This window comes from Xyrauchen texanus, chromosome 9, assembly GCF_025860055.1.
Source record: "Xyrauchen texanus isolate HMW12.3.18 chromosome 9, RBS_HiC_50CHRs, whole genome shotgun sequence".
In the NCBI taxonomy this organism is placed as follows: Eukaryota; Metazoa; Chordata; class Actinopteri; order Cypriniformes; family Catostomidae; genus Xyrauchen; species Xyrauchen texanus.
In genome coordinates, this window is record NC_068284.1 from 10,550,993 (window position 1) to 10,570,474 (window position 19,482).

Below are 19,482 nucleotides of genomic sequence, written 5' to 3' on the forward strand. Positions count from 1 at the left end.
TAACTAACGCTTTCATTAAACTTTTCATTAACATTTGTGTGTTGTGCAGTGGAGGATGTGAAATTAAAATGGAGAAACTTGCAAGATACAAAAAAGAACTGGAATAAAATTGCTTTTCATTAAACAACTCCTATTGAGTGAATTCGCTTTTTATTTTGCCTTTAGTTCAATGTTCTGCATTCAAACGTGTCCTGAAAATGTTTTGGTCTTTTTGGTTTCTATAATGTTGCGCATGCACATGCCTATAGTTCAAGCTCCGGCCAATGGAGAAAGTTTGAACATTCGAAAAGCACAAGCCCATTTTAGCAGACAAAACAATTGACCTCCTGTCGCCAATTTTCCAATTAGGTCCACCTGGTTTGAGAGGGCAAATTAAAAGTCAAAAGTAACCACATACAAGATAGCTTTACAGTCCAGTAATGTGTAATACAGTAACACAATGTTGTCTCAAATATGTCTGACAGATATTAAAATCCATCACCCCTTGAAATGTATTCCAAGAAAGAGTCAGATTAATACAAGAAAGACTGAATGATAAGTGCAGTAAAGACATCCAATATTGCAGCAATTTCCACATAACCCCAGAAAGCAAGGTTAAACTTAAACCAACACCTCAACCTGTAAGTCATAAGTGCTCCAATCTATTTCTAAGTGCCTTTTCAGACTGCCCAAAATGCACAAGTTATTAAAGAGAAATCAATAAAGCAAAATCCTCCTAGAATGTGAAAAGCCTGCATGAATAAAAGAATATTAAGCATATGATTAAGCTCTATTGTTGTATATTTTTAATGGTCATCTACAGTAGGGATGAACAAACCAGAGTGATCTCAAGTATCGTTAATGTAAAAAAAATAAAATAAAAAAAAAAATCTGTCAAAGCCCAGCTGTTCCCTTATTGTTCAAACAGACAGACGGTATTTGAAGGACAGGTGGACTGCAATACACACACTCGTCTGTCAGCTCTGAGCCTGAACTGATTGCTCATAATTGTACTTCATGGGGAATGTTCTTTTTCATCTGGGGTCCAAACATCAAACGCAATTTCCAATTAATCCCGTCTATCAGACCCACTTTATCGCTGCTACCATGCCAAATATAGCCCCTCCTTTGAGTGGAATTAAAGGCAGCTATTCTAAGACAGCAATTCTTCCACCGCTTGAACCCTCAGTAGGGCTCTCTGATGACAATGATTAGGGTTTAAGTGTACGAGGTCTATTTTTTAGGTGAATAAGAATTCTCTCTTTAAACCATTTATTAAAGGACTAGTTCACTCAAAAATGATAGATCTGGCATTATTTACTCACTCCTAATGTTGTTTCAAACTCATGTGACTTTTTTACTTCTGTGGAACCTCAAATAGAACATTTAGCAGCATGTTGATGTTCTTTTCCAAACAATGGAAGTAAATGGTGACCAGGGGCTGTCAAACTACAAAAATGACAAAAAGTACCATAAATGTAGTGACTTATGCAGCTGATGCACTTTATTCTGAGTATATCATATGACAGATCGACTGAGGAGTAACCACAAACAGAATTAAAACACTTAAGTATAAAATATTCACCACAAATCTACTCCTCCACCTCAGCTCTCAAATCTCAATAACATTCAGTTATAAGGCATGTCAATATGTGAAAGGCCAGGTTTGATGTCAATAATAAAAAACTTCATTGGTTCTCATTTGTCCTGTAAGTGATCCCAGTGCGTCACATTTGCGTATAAGGATATTTAAGCAAAAACACATGAAAGGTCATTAAAATTGTGGTAATTGGAGTGTTACTTTTTCTAAATTCTGTATTCTGTATATATACACTCACCTAAAAGATTATTAGGAACACCATACTAATACTGATTCGAGCTTTGTGACATGGTGCATTATCCTGCTGGAAGTAGCCATCAGAGGATGGGTACATGGTGGCCATAAAGGGATGGACATGGTCAGAAACAATGCTCAGGTAGGCCGTGGCATTTAAACGATTGCCCAATTGGCACTAAGGGGCCTAAAGTGTGCCAAGAAAACATCCCCCACACCATTACACCACCACCACCAGCCTGCACAGTGGTAACAAGGCATGATGGATCCATGTTCTCATTCTGTTTACGCCAAATTCTGACTCTACCATCTGAATGTCTCAACAGAAATCGAGACTCATCAGACCAGGCAACATTTTTCCAGTCTTCAACTGTCCAATTTTGGTGAGCTCTTGCAAATTGTAGCCTCTTTTTCCTATTTGTAGTGGAGATGAGTGGTACCCGGTGGGGTCTTCTGCTGTTGTAGCCCATCCGCCTCAAGGTTGTGTGTGTTGTGGCTTCACAAATGCTTTGCTGCATACCTCGGTTGTAACGAGTGGTTATTTCAGGCAAAGTTGCTCTTCTATCAGCTTGAATCAGTCGGCCCATTCTCCTCTGACCTCTAGCATCAACAAGGCATTTTCGCCCACAGGACTGCCGCATACTGGATGTTTTTCCCATTTCACACCATTCTTTGTAAACCCTAGAAATGGTTGTGCATGAAAATCCCAGTAACTGAGCAGATTGTGAAATACTCAGACCGGCCCGTCTGGCACCAACAACCATGCCATGCTCAAAATTGCTTAAATCACGTTTCTTTCCCATTCTGACATTCAGTTTGGAGTTCAGGAGATTGTCTTGACCAGGATCACACCCCTAAATGCATTGAAGCAACTGCCATGTGATTGGTTGATTAGATAATTGCATTAATGAGAAATTGAACAGGTGTTCCTAATAATCCTTTAGGTGAGTGTATATATATATATATATATATATATATATATATATTTATATATATATATATATATATATAATTTTTTTTATAACATTTTTCAACAGAACATTGCATTTTTCTACAAATCTGAAACAACACTGGAGATATTTTTGTGAAATGAAGTGCTGCACAACAGAACATCACAGATGTGAGATATTGCTTTAATGCATTATTATTTAATTGCATTAAACATGATCTTTTTTACCATTTCATGTATCCAATTAAATTGAGCTTTTATTTTGCCGTTTCTGTGTGTTTTTGACAGTAGTTTCTCACCACCGGATAAGCGGGGAGGCTACTTGTTTCAGTGACATAATTAAGCCCCATTGAAATAATTAAATATAGTCTGCATGTGCTGCATGCTTCAGAGCGCTCTGCTCACTGTCATCTACTACACACATACACACACCCAGAGCACGCGTAATGCTCATGAGGCTTCTGCGTAGAGAGCGTCTGGCTTCACACGTTCATTTTGAAGCAAGCAGCACATGTACATTTTATTTTCACACTTGGACATATTGTGATTTTAAATTAATTCAAACATTAATTTTGGTTACAAATATGTTAGATTTTTAAAAAAATATGTGCAATTTTTATGACTGGATTTAGTGATTTCATCTGTGTTTACTGCATCGCAGACATCATCATAGGGCCCTAAATGAATTAATTACCTTTACTTAATTTAAGACATTTTTTACAAGCAATTTAAGTAAGTTACTTCTAATTAATTTAGTTTCATTAAACCAACATAACTTTGTTGGATTAGGTCAAACCAATTTACTATAGTTGCTTTAACTCAACTTTATTAGGTTAATCAAACATATTTTTTTATGTTGGTATTACTTTACCAAGGTTTATTTACTTAAATGTCATATTTTGGTTCAAATTAATTAATTTTTTAATCGTTAGCATATGCCAGGTGAGCAAGTGTAAGAACAGTGAAACTGTTGCATTGTCAGTTTGATAGCAACTGCTTATAGAGCTAAACAACATTCAAATCAAACATCACTTGAAAGTGAAAGTGCACGTCCATCCTCAACCAAAACAAAAGTCTTCACCACAATGTATCCCCCTCCTCCCAAACTCCAGCCAAACAAACACTACTTTTAAAAAATGATAAAAACAGAACAGTAAACATGAACAAAAACTTATCTTATCTTGCTCAAAATACATTAAATAACACTTAGTTTCAACATTTGTTCACACCATCCAGTCCCCTGCAAAGCATGCTGGGAAATCGAAATCCCCTGGCCAGTTTCATCAATGCTACAAAAATATGAATGTAGACCTTACTCAGATGGATTAAGTGAACTTAAATTTTACTATATTTTTTAATTCTCTTTTCTCCCAATTTGGAATGCCCAATTCCCACTACTTAGTAGATCCTCATGGTGGTGCGGTTACTCACCTCAATCTGGGAGGTGAAGGACAAGTCTCAGTTGCCTCTGCTTCTGAGACCGTCAATCCACGCATCCTATCACGTGTCTCATTGTGCATGACACCGTGGAGACTCCCAGCATGTGCAGGCTCCCACATGCTGGGAGAAACTGGAAAACTGCATTGCAAAATTCCAAGTTTTCCAGGATTTCCAGGTTGTGTGGGAACCCTGGGTCACGTTTGGTGAATAATGCACAAAAACTAATGGCGAATGTGTGATTAATGTATAGCATGAATGTAATCGGGTCACAACAGATGCAGTAGTTTGGCTTAATTGATTTGAATGATGAAACTTGGAGGTTGTCATGCTTAGCCTCTGATGGCACAATAAACTGTTGATTGGGACAAAGAAGTGAAACAAAGATCCATGTTTACATTGGCCATCTGTTGTGTTTAGTTTTTGCCTGCCACCCGAAGAGATCATCATATGCGAATCCTTAAAACCCATCAAGTGCCTTAAATAGTGCTCATGGTATATATTTCCTCAAATCCATCAACTAAAAATAACAACAACACATCCGTGCAACAACTGGAAGATTAGCACTAATGGTCATTATACAGTATGCTGGCTGGTCATTATATAAAGTGATATTGATATTGATAGGCTATAGCATAAACTACTCATGGAGATATGCAGTATAACAAAGTTTCTTGAAATTTTATTTAGTTTTATAAATACCTTCTATAAAAAGCTTTATGCTACTTAAAACAGATATAACTCATAGTGCTCTAAATAACTATATATTAAAAACCTTTAGGCTACTACACTGCATAACTATATACTATATAATAATAATGATTATATATATATATATATATATATATATATATATATATATATATATATATATATATATATATATATATACACACACACACACACATACACTGTAATATAACTACAAATATAATAAAATAATATAAAAATGTATTATATAAAAAATGTTTTTGCAATGGCAAGATAGCGACCAAAATGTAACATTTTGATGCAAAGTAGGCTACAATCTAATTAATGCATATTTTACGACACGTTTCTAGACGAGCTAAAGTCAAAACGAGCCCTGAACAGAGAAAACAAAACGTTAGCATTCACCCGGGTTTTGATTTTTGACATATAAGCTATAAGAGAAAAAGCTCTTCACTACCTGTTCTTGTTGAGAAGCTTTTCTCGGCGGGTTGGACTCCGCTGAAGTCATATTGGAAACGCGAATATAAAATTGATGCAAGGCGCTCTTCAGACGGAATGGAAAGCACTACTCGCAAACAAGCTCTTTCAGTGATGTATGGGGAGGGAGGGAGAGAGGGAGGGAGAGAGAGAGAGAGAGAGAGAGAGAGATGATGCGCGTGAGCGGCAGAGAGAGTTAGCGCGCAAATAAACGCGCTTATTTGGACTCGAGACAGGCGTGTTGAATACTGTATGTCACGCGCTGACAGCGCGAAGCGTCGTGAGAAGCTACTGGTTCAGATGTTTAAGGATGAAGTGTTTGTTGAGGGAATATTGAAGGCTATAGCCACATAGAGTGAGCTTATTTAGTGCTGGCCCTTAGCTTACAATACGAGGTCTATTTTTTAGCGTTATAAGTAGTTAGACTGTGTGTGACATCGTTAGAAGTCGACAGGATGGTTATATAAAGGCTATCTGAGGAGGTGCGGAGATTACTGAAATATTCACGAAATAGATCAACTATTTATATTATTTAAAATATTATTCAAAGTAATCATGAAAATATATTTCAAATAAATATTTCACAGCATAGTAGACTTCTGTGAGCATTATCTGTGTCCAAAATGAAGCACAATGCGCTTTCAATATACACTATGCCCTCAGCCATCGAGTGTATGAATTTTTAAAGTGTATTATCATTCCAAATGGAACACGTCATGTTTTTTTTGTGACAGGAAGATGACATGATGAACCCAAGTGCAGTTTTATTTTTCAAACGTGGAATCCAATAACCCTAATATTAAACGTGAATCAAAATAAAATTAAAACATGAATGACTAGACTAGACTTGACATGACTTGACTAAAGCCTTGACATAACCAAACTTTACTAAAACTAGATTGGACGTGACATGATTTGGCTTGGCTTGGCTTGGCTTGGCTTGGCTTGGCTTGGCTTGACCAAAACAACAGTTACATTCACAATACCTGACAAAAGACAATGGCAAACATGAGGGCTTAAATACAAGGACATGGTTAACAAGTAAATAAGACAACCAATCACAAGACTAAACTATAAACAAGATAACAAGACTAAACGAACTTAAACCAATGAAAAGACAATACTAATAACAAAATAATCAACCAATGAAAAAAAGACATGACAAGATCACATGAGGGAAACAGGAATCACATGACATAAAACAGGAACTAGATTTAAAAAATAAAAGACATGAAAACATGAACCAACAGAATAAACATGAAAGTGGCTTGGTACACACCTATAGTTTAGATTTCGGGTAACACAATTTGGAACAATTGGATTTTGACATTTACTTCAGATAATACAACCACTAAGCAGTATAGGATCACTATGGTCCTTAAAAAGTGCCAGACTTGGTCTGCTGTTGTAGCCCATCCACCTCAAGGTTTTACATGTTGTGAATTCTGAGATGCTATTCTGCTCACTACAATTGTACAGAGTGGTTATCTGAGTTACCATAGTCTTTCTGTCAGCTTGAACCAGTCTGGCCATTCTCCGTTGACCTCTCTCATCAACAAGTTGTTTCTGTCCGCAGAACTGCCACTCAATGCATGTTTTTTTGTTTTTGGCACCATTCAGTGTTAACTCTAGAGACTGCTGTGTGTGAAAATCCCAGGAGATCAGCAGTTGCAGAAATCCTCAAAACAGCCCGTCTGGCACCAACTATCATGCCATGGTCCAAATCACTGAAATCACAATTTTTTGCCAATGTGGGATCGGTTTGTAATGCAACTTAAAAAATTAGCCCTTCCCGGACTTCCTAGGTTGCCAATTAAAGCCTGTAGACTGATTTCCATGCAAAGGGAGCGGGTCGCTTTTGCCAGAAAAATCCAAAGGATGTGACATTTATGTGCGCTCCTGAGAGCCTTGCCTCAGTGCTTCCGCTCTCCAACAGCGTCAACAGACAGTCTGCAACACTAGGCAACGTTATCTTAGAGATGGAAGCCAGCAAACATCCGGCTCCCAGCACAAAACCGACTCCTACACAAACTCTGAGTAAGCCAAAAAAAAAAAAAAAACATTTATCTACTGAATCCCATTTGGCTAAGCGGGAACATGATCGTGGCTGAGCAAAAACTAGAGTGTACATCGGCAGGGCATTTGATTCCTGGAGGGAACTTCGTTCGGTTCAATTCATCAACACTGATGAATTGCAAGCTACTTTGCTTCGTAATTTTCATAATAATTTCAACGATCTTCTCTTTATACTAAAAGTCAGGTATACAGCATAAATATAAGCAAACACGCTGGTTTCTTGATCATAATTCAATATATTACATACAAAACATACAGCAGGAAACCGATGGAGTGCGTACTCCGGGTAGGGAAGGAGGTTTTGCCCCAAGTGAAGGAGTTCAAGTACCTCGGGGTCTTGTTCACGAGTGAGGGGACAATGGAGCGGGAGGTTGGCCGGAGAATCGGGGCAGCGGGGGCGGTATTGCACTCGCTCTATCGCACCGTTGTCACGAAAAGAGAGCTGAGCCGAAAGGCAAAGCTCTCGATCTACCGGTCAATTTTTGTTCCTACCCTCACCTATGGTCATGAAGGTTGGGTCATGACCGAAAGAACTAGGTCACGAGTACAAGCGGCCGAAATGGGCTTCCTCAGAAGGGTGGTGGGCTTCTCCCTTAGAGATAGGGTGAGGAGCTCAGTCATCCGTGAGGAGCTCGGAGTAGAGCCGCTGCTCCTTTGCGTTGAAAGGAGTCAGTTGAGGTGGTTTGGGCATCTGGTAAGGATGCCCCCTGGCCGCCTCCCTAGGGAGGTGTTTCAGGCACGTCCAGCTGGGAGGAGGCCTCGGGGAAGACCCAGGACTAGGTGAAGAGATTACATCTCCACACTGGCCTGGGAACGCCTCGGGGTCCCCCAGTCAGAGTTGGTTAATGTGGCTCGGGATAGGGAAGTTTGGGGCCCCCTGCTGGAGCAGCTGCCCCCACGACCCGACTTCGGATAAGTGGTTGAAGATGGATGGATGGATGGATGGATGGACAAAACATACAATAGTGCAACATAACAGTGTAACAGTAAACTGTCTGGTATAGTTCAGTAGTATGTAGCTGTATGTGTGTACCAGTATGGTATGTTAGCTGATAAGTACATTTAGTTTAATCTTAGTTTGTAGTAAAACAATCATAACGGTGTAATTTTAAGTATGCTACCTCATCTGTCAGCATGATGCCAGTGAATCACATTCTCTTTGTACGTTACGTCATTGTTTTGGCTGATGCTTATGTCCCTACAGAGCATGAGGATGAGCATCAGGCAGCCGGCTGCAGTTCACTTAATGGCCACAGGTGTCATTAATAACAAGGCTTTCTGAATACTGCTCCTTTAATCTTAGTTCATGTTAATTGTTCATAGTGCATTAACCAATGTTAACTAATACAACTTTGGATTTAAAAAATTAATCTATGTAGAAATTAACATTAACCAAGAATAATAAATGCTTTATAAGTATTGTTAATTACTAGTTCATGTTAACTTATGTTGTGTTAAGTAATGTTAACAAAATAATATATAAACACATACAGTATAATTCATATAGACTCCATTTTAACCACTTATAAGAGCATAACAATTGTAATGTTTGTTTCAAAACTGTTTTTAGTTTAATAAAATGATGATTTTTTTTAAGTCTGTTCAGTATGGCTGCTACCCAGATGATGGTGTTAACATATAAATGGCTTAGAGCAGGTCATTCAGTGAGGACAGGCACTGTCCAATGACAGTTTTGAGGCGATAACACATTTCAAATATGAAAGGTGACAGATGACAGCGTGCAAAAAGCAACTAAGCACATTACAGACTGAAGATAATGAGCAGTCGCCAAGGTTTCACTTCTTAACAGACAGGTTCATTTGAATATTTTTCTCTAAATTCAACTTTCTATTCAGAGAGAATCAGGCTTTATGCTAACAAACATTAAATAACATGCAGCTATCTTATCAAAACAATAGCTTTTTGTTTTGTAGTTTAAGTTAAAGTTCAGTTGATTGAGCCAATGAATCCTGAAAAAGAACAATAAAAAGAATTAAAGATAAGAAGCTAATGAAATCTATAACAGCAATGCCAAATTACAGTCTTTGAATTATTATTGTGCAGAGACCAGTGTTGGGAGTGTTCCTTTTAAAAAGTATTCCGCTACAGATTACAGAATACTTGCTGCAAAACTTTATTTGTAACATATTTTGTTAGATTACACAAGGTCAGTAACACAATCTAAATACTTTGGATTACTTCTTCAGCACTGGTAGATTTTTTTCACTTTTTTTGACTACAAGCAAGTAAATAAAACATAAACATAATTCATTTATATATATATATTTTGTTTTACAGAAACACAATATTTAAATTCTCATTAAGAAAAGGATTTTTGCATTTCATCTTTGCTCTAATATCAAAGGTCTTACTAGAGAAAAAAACAAGCAAAGTAGAATTCATTTTAAAATATAATCGGGTCTGGTAGCACAGATGCATGTAAAGGCAGGAAATAGCATTACTGCTAAATGTTCACATGAACGGTGTATTTATTGAATTTATGTTTCATCTGACAAAGCTTTTCTAACTGTTTTTTTGTTAAGCTGTGGAACTACTCTATTAATCTCCCAAGGGAAATTTCCTCAATAATGTCATATCCACCTTTTCACTGGCAACATTTTGAACTTGTATAAATGTAACAAATCATAAAAAAGTGTTTCACTGCTTTTCAAACGCTTCTCGGATCGCAACATTTATATGGATAAATGTTTTTCCGGCTAAATAGTCTAAACTTTAAATAAAACAAATTACAATCAAATAATCTCTTCAGTAATCAGAATACAGTTACATTTAAAAGTGTTTTATTATAAATTTAGTGGAACACAAATACTAAAATGTTGTATTTTAAATACATAATCCCGTTACCTGTATTCCGTTACTACCGAACCCTGGCCGGGACACAATTTTTTTTTTTTGTGGTCCGGATCTATTAAGTTAATTATACTGTAAATACATGAAGGCTGAAGTATGCCATTTCTGCAACACTAGCGCCACTGATGGAAATTGCAATATAAACAATTTTTTCCAAACTGCTTTCTAAATACACCCACATCTGCTGTTGAACCCAGCCCCCAACTCACGCCATTGATTGAGTAATGTTGTTGGGCCGTGTTTAAACGTTTCACTCAAAACAAACAGAGAATTTTTTTTTTTGTTTTAAAATATTATTAATATATGAAAAATGTTTGTCCACCAAATCAAAGTCAGGTGGTGTAACAAACACCCTTATGACTGGGTGTTTGTTTACAGGAAAAAAAATGTTTTTTTTTTCCTGTAAAAATATTCTTAAAGCATTTTTTTTATTAATGATTAGGTTGTGTAAACATGTATTCAAGGAGCAAATAAAGTATTTTAATAGCTTTTACTTGATGGTTACAGCACTTGACATTTTTAAAATCAATAAATACACTATTACGATTAAATACAATACTACGATTTTTGAAAGATTTCCAATTTTTTATCATCACAAACTTTATTCGCAAATGGCCCATAAAGTACATAAAATTCTGGAACATGAAATTAAGATTGTGTCTAAACAAAGTTACTCTTTGAGTTACTCCATTTACTATGTTCATATATTTGCACTAACCAAAAGTACCATGAGACATGTCCAAAAACTTGGTGCTTTTAAATATTTCAAGGAATACATTAAGTACACTGGTATAGTATGTACAGTATTAAATTACCATGTTATTACTATTTGATTCCATCACTGTACCATGATTTCACCACAGTACCCTTTTTGTATGAGTGGAAACTAATAGCCCATGTTAAAAGCAGACTAAAAGTAGCCTAACTTGCACACGTTGTGGTAGAGCGTGATCATTTCTTCTTTGTTTAAATACCTCAAGTCCACACTGCTCCAGACACTACACATGCACCATGACTCCTCATTCAACATTCTCTCTTACCAGCACTGAAGCCTAATTTAGCACATCTCTCATCTCCCACATCTGAGACGTGTCATGTTGCACCTTCGCATTTCCCCTTCTTCAGAAACTTGTGTGCCTTCACCGTCTTATCACATTTATATGGAAATGTAGCGGGAGCAGGCAGAGAGATCTTCAGCTTTAATGAGTGACAGTAAGTTCAGGTCTGAATAAGTGGTGAGAGTGATCTACTTTGACTACTCGAGCGGCTTTGTTCATCAGAAAAACAACTCTAACATCTCTGCATTGATTCACAATTCATGAACCAATGATGCACTAACACAAAAATATAAAAAGCTGCTGCTTTGGTCAGACTGATACTAATGAGAATGCAGGGTGTTTGAGCGGTACTCTTTGTTGACAATTATTGGTTTGGTAATTAAAGGGAAATTTCACCCCAAAATTAAAGTGCTGTCATCATTTATTCTCCATGTAATTCCAAACATCCTGACTTTCTTCCATGGGACACTCTGATCTTTTCCATACAATTAAAGCATACAGTGGCCAGTGGCTTTTGAGCACCAAAAAGAAGCTTTACAAAAGAATTATTAACCTTGTGCGACCCTGCGTGTGTAACGATTGAAGGAGGAAGTCAAGAGAGCAGGATCTAAGTGCAGCTTTATTTAATAAGAAAACAAGCCCAGATACAAAACTAGGAAAACACAGGAACAAAACAAAACCAAAACTCGGGAACAGAACAAACGTCTCATCCATGAAGGGTAACAGGAACAACAACTGAGAAAAGATTGAGCAAACACAAGGACATTATGTACACTGGGGCAAACAAGGTAAATGAGATACAGCTGGGAACAATCAGGGCAGGGACCAGGAACATAAACACAAAACTTCACACTAAATGTCTCTTAAACTCCTAGCGACCTCTGTTGGCCGCTAGGGCAAATGTATCAGGTGTTACAGCGTGCACATGCGTGGATGTTGTATTTTGGCTTCGCTTTACACAACGCATCATTTAAATTAATTTAAACTGATTGATCTCAGTTCAGGAGACTCTGTGCTGTCAGTAAAGGATTAAACTTTCCAGTCATGGAACAAAACAACATGGCGCTGATCACAGCGGAGTTTGACTTTGGGAGAAACGCCAGCAAAACTACATCTGGTAAGAAACCTAATTAAGTTTTTACATTAAAACCTGTTTGAGTCAAAAGATTAGAGTCTCTAGTTTCATCCGATATGCCATATTAAAAAGTTGAGTGATTTGTCACGAAACACCACACTGTTAAACACGATGTACACCTCATGTTTTCCCTTAAAAATCCTATATTTACTGTGCATTTTCACATTTCACACAATACAACTTTCCTCAAAGCAAAGAAGTTGTTCAGCTGCTCCATGACAAAAAGGTGGGCTCCCTCAAGATAATGTGCATTTACAGTTCATGGAAACAATGTTTCACATTTTCTTTAGTCAAATTTTCAGAAATGCACAATAAAAATGCAAAACATTTAGAAGGAAACCCAGCAATACACAGGTTTGCAGTGACATCAGATTGAGTAGATGTTAGAACTTTTATTTCTGGGTGAAAAATCTATTTATTTAGTTAATAAATCCAGTTATTAACTTCTTAATTGGTACTAGGTAATTTTAAACACAACTTTTTATGTTTTCTGCTGCTTTTTTATTATCATATTTATTATTATCTAATTTATACAAACAAAATCACTAACCATCACTGGAAGAGATTTGCAACAAACAAAATATTTTAATATTGATATTTTAGAATTTCCCTGTAATAATTGAATTGGTGTAGTAACTATTTTGGTTCCATACTTGTTTGTTAATTTCCTTGAATACAAGCATACTTGATATCTCTCCTCTCTGTCTCACTTTACAATGAGTGTTGTCATGGCAACTAAGACCAATTGCCAAGTCTGCTTTTGTTACTTGGCTTGCAGGGCAGCGAGAAAATGAACAATCTTTTCCACCTCCTCTGCTGTTTTGTCATGTGTTCATTTCATATGCATTTGAAAAGTTATTATAATTAATTAATCTCACTGCAGGAAATACAGCAACAATGTTCATGGTGTCCATGGTTTAAAATGAACTTTTGGCTCACCGGCCACTGTGGCTAGTAGTGTTCCAAGGTCACTAGCCAATCAGCATTTTTACAAGGCAAAATCCCCCGCCTCGCAAAAAGAGATAAAGGTAACTGGGGGACTGTAACTACACACATTTGTTTGGACATTTTATTTGAAAGAGAATGATATTATTTAAAAAATGTAAAGACATTCTTTTAAAAAGTAAACTAGTATTTGTTATGAAAAAACTAATATCCTAAACACATATAGATACCTTTTACTAGATCTGCCCTAATAGATTTATTAATATTAAGTTACCAGTTAGTGTTAGTACATGGTGCTAGAAGGCATATAAGGCATATGTAAGGCATATGTTCTCTGTGTGTTTTCTAGATTCTTGTTTAGTTCGCCTTTTATTAAAGCTGCACTTAGATCCGCATCTGGCCTCTCAAGACTCCTTCATTACAGATTGATGTTACCGGAAAGACTCAAATATAGCTGCAATTAAGGACAAACACAAGATCATTAAAAAGAGTTTTGTATGTCACCCGAGCAAAAATATAAATGACACTAGAAATCCTCAAGCTACATTCAGTCTAGCTAGATGAACTCTAGCTAGATGCTAGACTGAATATTCGTTTTCACATTCGAAAAAGTTACAGAAATATGAAATGGATCTTTAGAGGAATATAGTCTGCAACAGAAGGAACAAATGCCTTATTGGATATATTCTTAGAGGACCTAGAACTTGATCACCACAAATAAAATCACCCAGCCGGACAGCACATCTTTCAGTATCAGCTGAAACAGCTTGCTAATGGTCAGTTTCAGAACTAACTCAATGAAACGGTTCAGCCACAAATGAAAATTCTATAATTTTCTCTCTCATGTTGTTCTAAACTCATATGATTTTATCCCCTCTTGGAAAACAACAAAAATAATGTTTTTGAAGAATGTCCTGGCTGCTCTTTTCTATATAATTAAAGTTAATGGGGAGCAGGCTCTAAATTACAAAAAAGCACCATAAAAGTTAGGATGGGGCTTTTTTTATTTGCTCTAATTTTTTCTCACTTTATTGACAGAACAGACCCCGTTCACTTTCTTTATACGAAAAGAGTATTCAGGATATTCTTCAAAAATGTACCTTTGTTTTCCAGGGAATAAAGAAGTAATACAACTTTAGAATGGCATGAAGAAGAATGACATCATTTAAATTTCGAGTGCACTATACCTTTAAGCAGCAGTGCTGTTGTAACGGTGGTCAGCTGATAGATAGATTTCCAATGTGTATAAACCTCACACTCCAGACCTCAAGAGGTGCACTAGTGACTAACGCTAGAATCTGTAGCCTTTAGCCTCCTTGTTAGCGAACCCGACTTCCATGCCGGAGATGCTGGTTCCAGTCTCGTACGAAGCGGGTAGAACAGGAGCATCACACTGTGGATAGCTTTATAAACAACAAAAATGCCAGTGAGACTAAGTACTGGCAAACTGAGCTCTGAGCAAAAATGTTCATGTTGTTATTTTTATCTTGAAAATCATGTTTCATGAACTGAGCATCACCTTGCAAAAACATAAACACTAGAAAATGGCACAATTATCCCTTCTTGATTTAGTTCCAGCATTTCAAGGCTCTGCCATGAATAGATTTACCAGCATGTCAATTACAAGGAAATGAGAAATGAGAATCTGTCCAGTACATTTTGTCTGTTCAATTGAAAAGTAAAAAAAAATTTAAAAATTGGAGGATATATTGAAATCAGTGAAACAACACACAATGCATTATTTTAGAGGAAACATTGATCATGGCTGTTGCAGGAGACTACGCTATGGTCAGAATGGAACACAGAATGGAGCTTTCTACTTACTGCAAAGTGTGCATTATATACTGTATACTGCCGACTGTTTTTTTAATAGTATGTGGAATGCAATACAGATTTAGAAAAATATTATGCTAAATTGTCACCTGATCTTATCGTCACATTGCATGCACATTGCATCACATTCAACATGATCACACAGGAAATCAACATGTTGCTTCCGAAAGCTAATGTACCCTGTAATCTATCCATTCAATTTGTGTTACGGAAAAGCGGCATCCCACATCAGACAATTTTGCATCATTTCAACTGACATCATATTTCTATCTAGCGCTACTGCACTGCGTGAGCTACCTCCAAGACATGAGTTCTGGTCCAGGGAGAACCAGGAAGTATTCGCGTTCACATACACATTGGCATGAGTGATTCGAAAGTTGCATTTTTGCAGTTGAAATGACCTTTTTACTCCATTGACAGTTACGTTTAGGGTTGGGTTTTGGGTTAGGGAGTAGAGTTAATAAAATATCAATTTCTGTTGACCTTATTACATCATTTACAACTAAAAATACAACTCGCTGTTGTCACCACTCTGTGGACATTTCACAGGGAAACTGGAGCTTGCACGTGCGCATAAATTCAACCACAGTTCCAACTTCAGCTGCAGAACTTTTGACCCACTGTCGAATTTACAGTGAGATTATTTAATCAGGTGGCATCCAGCTACATTGCTATACCAAAAAGTGTATTTTTCATTTGAATTTTTCATTTGGCTAAAGCACAGGGCTGTTAATCAGAAGGTCGCTGGTTCGAACCCCACGGCCACCACCATTGTGTCCTTGAGCAAGACACTTAACTCCAGGTTGTTCTGGGGGGATTGTCCCTGTAATAAGTGCACTGTAAGTCGCTTTGGATAAAAGCGTCTGCCAAATGCATAAATGTAAATGTAAATTATATAAATAATGAGTCAAGGAGGAGATAGCTTGAATGAACTCATATTACTTTCAGTGTATTCTTCATTTTGGGAATGCAAGGTCATGTCAAGCGCATTGCTTTGGGGGAGACAGTACCCAGTGTAGTGGGCTTTGTTGTATACAGCACATTTTGGGAAATGCAGTAGATTATACGGGTATTCCATTTCCAGAAAAGTTGCACTGTGTGCATACTATATAGCAGAAAGAGTAAGATTAGTGTGGTGGTATGCTATTCCAAATATAGCCTTTACTTCCTTTACTTATAATACAACTTGTATCAATTGCATTTAAACTGTAGTAACAGTAGCAAACACAAAGGCCTATTATAATATTTTCTCTCACTTCCTAAATGCAATTTTCATCAGCTTCACAACATGTATTTAATAATTTGGAACAACCAAGCAGGCAGTTAAATATTTGTTTCACCAGCAGAACAATACTTCTACTGCTACATTTTCCTTCAGTTTTTTTCAAAAGCACAATTACACAAGTGGAACACAGACAGTGGTGTCTAATGCACTCATCTGGGAATACAACAGTTTTTGGTGCCAAAGCACGAATTTTGCAAACTTTGAACCCCATCTCCCCATGAGTTGAGTTCAAATTGGCTTGAACTGCTGATGGCACCCGCACCCTTATTACCGAGATATATTAGACAAAGCGAGCTGCAAAACCATGAAAAGGACTTCACTATTTATGGCATACTGTTATAATTGCAGAAAACACAGGCCTCTTGTAATTTCACTGAATTTCATCACTGAGCTGCTGAACCATTTTATTACTTAGTTTAATATTGTTATTGCAAGAGTTTCGTACAGTAAATCTTCATAACTACCCACTAATACTGAATGGTGTTTAACTTCTGAAATGAATATTTAACAATGAGAGAGCTGTGTTATGAATAGTCATCACACTGATTTGGCACAAACCCTTAAAAATACATTTTAGAGCCATTTGAGTAAAGTGATATGACAAAATATTGTCAAAACAGCATTATGAATAAAATAACCTGAATGTGACTTGAACATTATTTATTCATGTTATGGCACAGATGCAACAAGCAGGTTCATTTGATTGACTCATAAATCAACACACAAAAGCAATATCTAGCCAATATAAAACGAAAAATGTACGTTCACTATAAAAACGTCCGTGACTTGATGGTGTTCATAGAACAAGTTTCCTAAAATGTCCACAACCTTCCCAGTAGTTTGTGATTCCTGGGATTATAGGGATTTTTTTTTATGATTTTGATTCAGATATGCGAATGAATCAATCAGATTCATTTGTGAACTTGTATGAATTAAAAAGTACTGATTTCAAAGAACAATTCACTCACAAACCTCTACACAAGCTCTACATGAGAGTGTTATCTAGCCAATATTACTAGAAAAATATCTATTTGCTGCAAAAAAAAAAAACAATTTCATGACTTTTAAGACATTTCCATTCATTTTGTAACATTTTTTTTTTCAGTTATAACTACAAAAATTTATATTCGCAAAAGAATCAGACAAAGATGTCCGATTTTTGTCAGATTCGTTTAAAATAACCGATTCAAAACAACACTCACAAATCTATACATAAGAGCAATATTTAGTCGACATAACTAGAAAAATCTATCATACTTCCATGCCTTGTACATGCCTGGAAATTAGGTTTTTCATGACCATAGGAACCCTGATAGTTAAAGCATTCATCTCATAATGCTCAACATATTCTTGTTTTTGTGTCACAATTGAAATATTGATCAAATATTCACTAAATTCCTCACAACCATTTCCTCTGCATAGTGCAACCCCCCTGTGACCTTTACCAGATTTTTCAACATGGTCAATCTCAAGTCTGTTTAAGTAAATAGGAACAATGGCTGACATATTTTATACATTAACATCTATTCTACAGCTGCTTGAGAAACAATTTTTTACCCTTACACAGCATCAAAGGCACTATAAGCATACTCAATTTCCAAACAGGCAAATATCATTGTGGAATCTTCTGAACTACAGTCACGCAAGCAAAATTGCTTCAATCAAATAAATGATTATGTTAATCAGGTGCTTCATTGCTTAGCTTGAAAAGATCATTACCACAGCAGGCATCCTCTCAATTCCAACTGTCCTTTTGAATCAAAGGAAAATTATGGAAGTGTTTATCCACCAGCCAGCTCAATTAAAATATCAAAATGGAAAATCGCTTAACGATCTGGCATACAAGACAGAAATCTATCTATCTATCTATCTATCTATCTATCTATCTATCTATCTATCTATCTATCTATCTATCTATCTATCTATCTGTCTGTCTGTCTGTCTGTCTGTCTGTCTGTCTGTCTGTCTGTCTGTCTGTCTGTCTGTCTGTCTGTCATCCTGGTTAATTTAGTAACCTCAATTCCCTGATGGATGGAACAAGACATTGTGTTCCTCCTGCTACAACACTGAACTACCATCTGAAATCGCGGGGACCTTGTCTCGGCTCCTCAGCACAAAACCTGAATGAGAACAAAACCTCCTTTTATACCCATATGTCTGGGGGAGTGGTATGCAAATTCCACTCGCCAATTCCCATTGGCCTTTTCTCAAACATCAGAGGTGTTTGGGGCTCCCAAGAGTGACCCCTTGTGTCACTACATCGACACAACCTCTCGTTCCCTCCATCAGGGAATGGAGGTTACGAAAGTAACCTGGACAACAGACAGACAGACAGATATATTACATACAAGAGAGACAGACAGATGGAATGGATTACATACAAGAAGGAGAGACAGACAGAGAGACAGATAGAAGGATGGATGGATTACAGACAGACTGACAGACAGACAGACAGATAGATTTACATTTACATTTATTCATTTGGCCAACACTTTTATCCAAAGCTACTTACAAAAGAGGAAAACATAAGCGAATCATCTTAATGAGACATTTGTACGAAAAGTGCCATACTACAAAGTTTCACCAGCATCAGAATAGCATTCAAAACAGATTTAAGTGCAACATGAACATATTTTTATAGTGACTGGTTAAGTGCTTTTGGAAAAGATGTGTTTTTAGCCATTTTTTGAAGACGTGGTATGATGTAGATAGATAGATAGATAGATAGATAGATAGATAGATAGATAGATAGATAGATAGATAGATAGATAGATAGATAGATAGATAGATAGATAGATAGATAGATAGATAGATAGATAGATAGATAGATAGATAGATAGATAGAAGACGGATGGACAGACAGACAGACAGACAGACAGACAGACAGATAGA

At 36.7% G+C, this 19,482-nt stretch overlaps 1 protein-coding gene across 3 annotated transcripts in view; it reads right to left on the reverse strand.

Moving 5' to 3' along the window:
* Positions 1-19,482, reverse strand: part of dpp6b (dipeptidyl-peptidase 6b) — a 195,958-nt gene that overhangs the window by 69,525 nt on the left and 106,951 nt on the right. Inside the window, exon 1 of one of the 3 annotated variants that reach the window (XM_052133475.1) lies at positions 5,368-5,516. The exons of the other annotated variants lie outside the window; for them this stretch is intronic. Coding sequence (XP_051989435.1) covers positions 5,368-5,418 — 51 coding nt within the window. The 5' untranslated portion in view covers positions 5,419-5,516. Of the gene's footprint in view, positions 1-5,367; positions 5,517-19,482 lie in introns of those variants that run through there. 3 annotated transcript variants of the gene reach the window in all.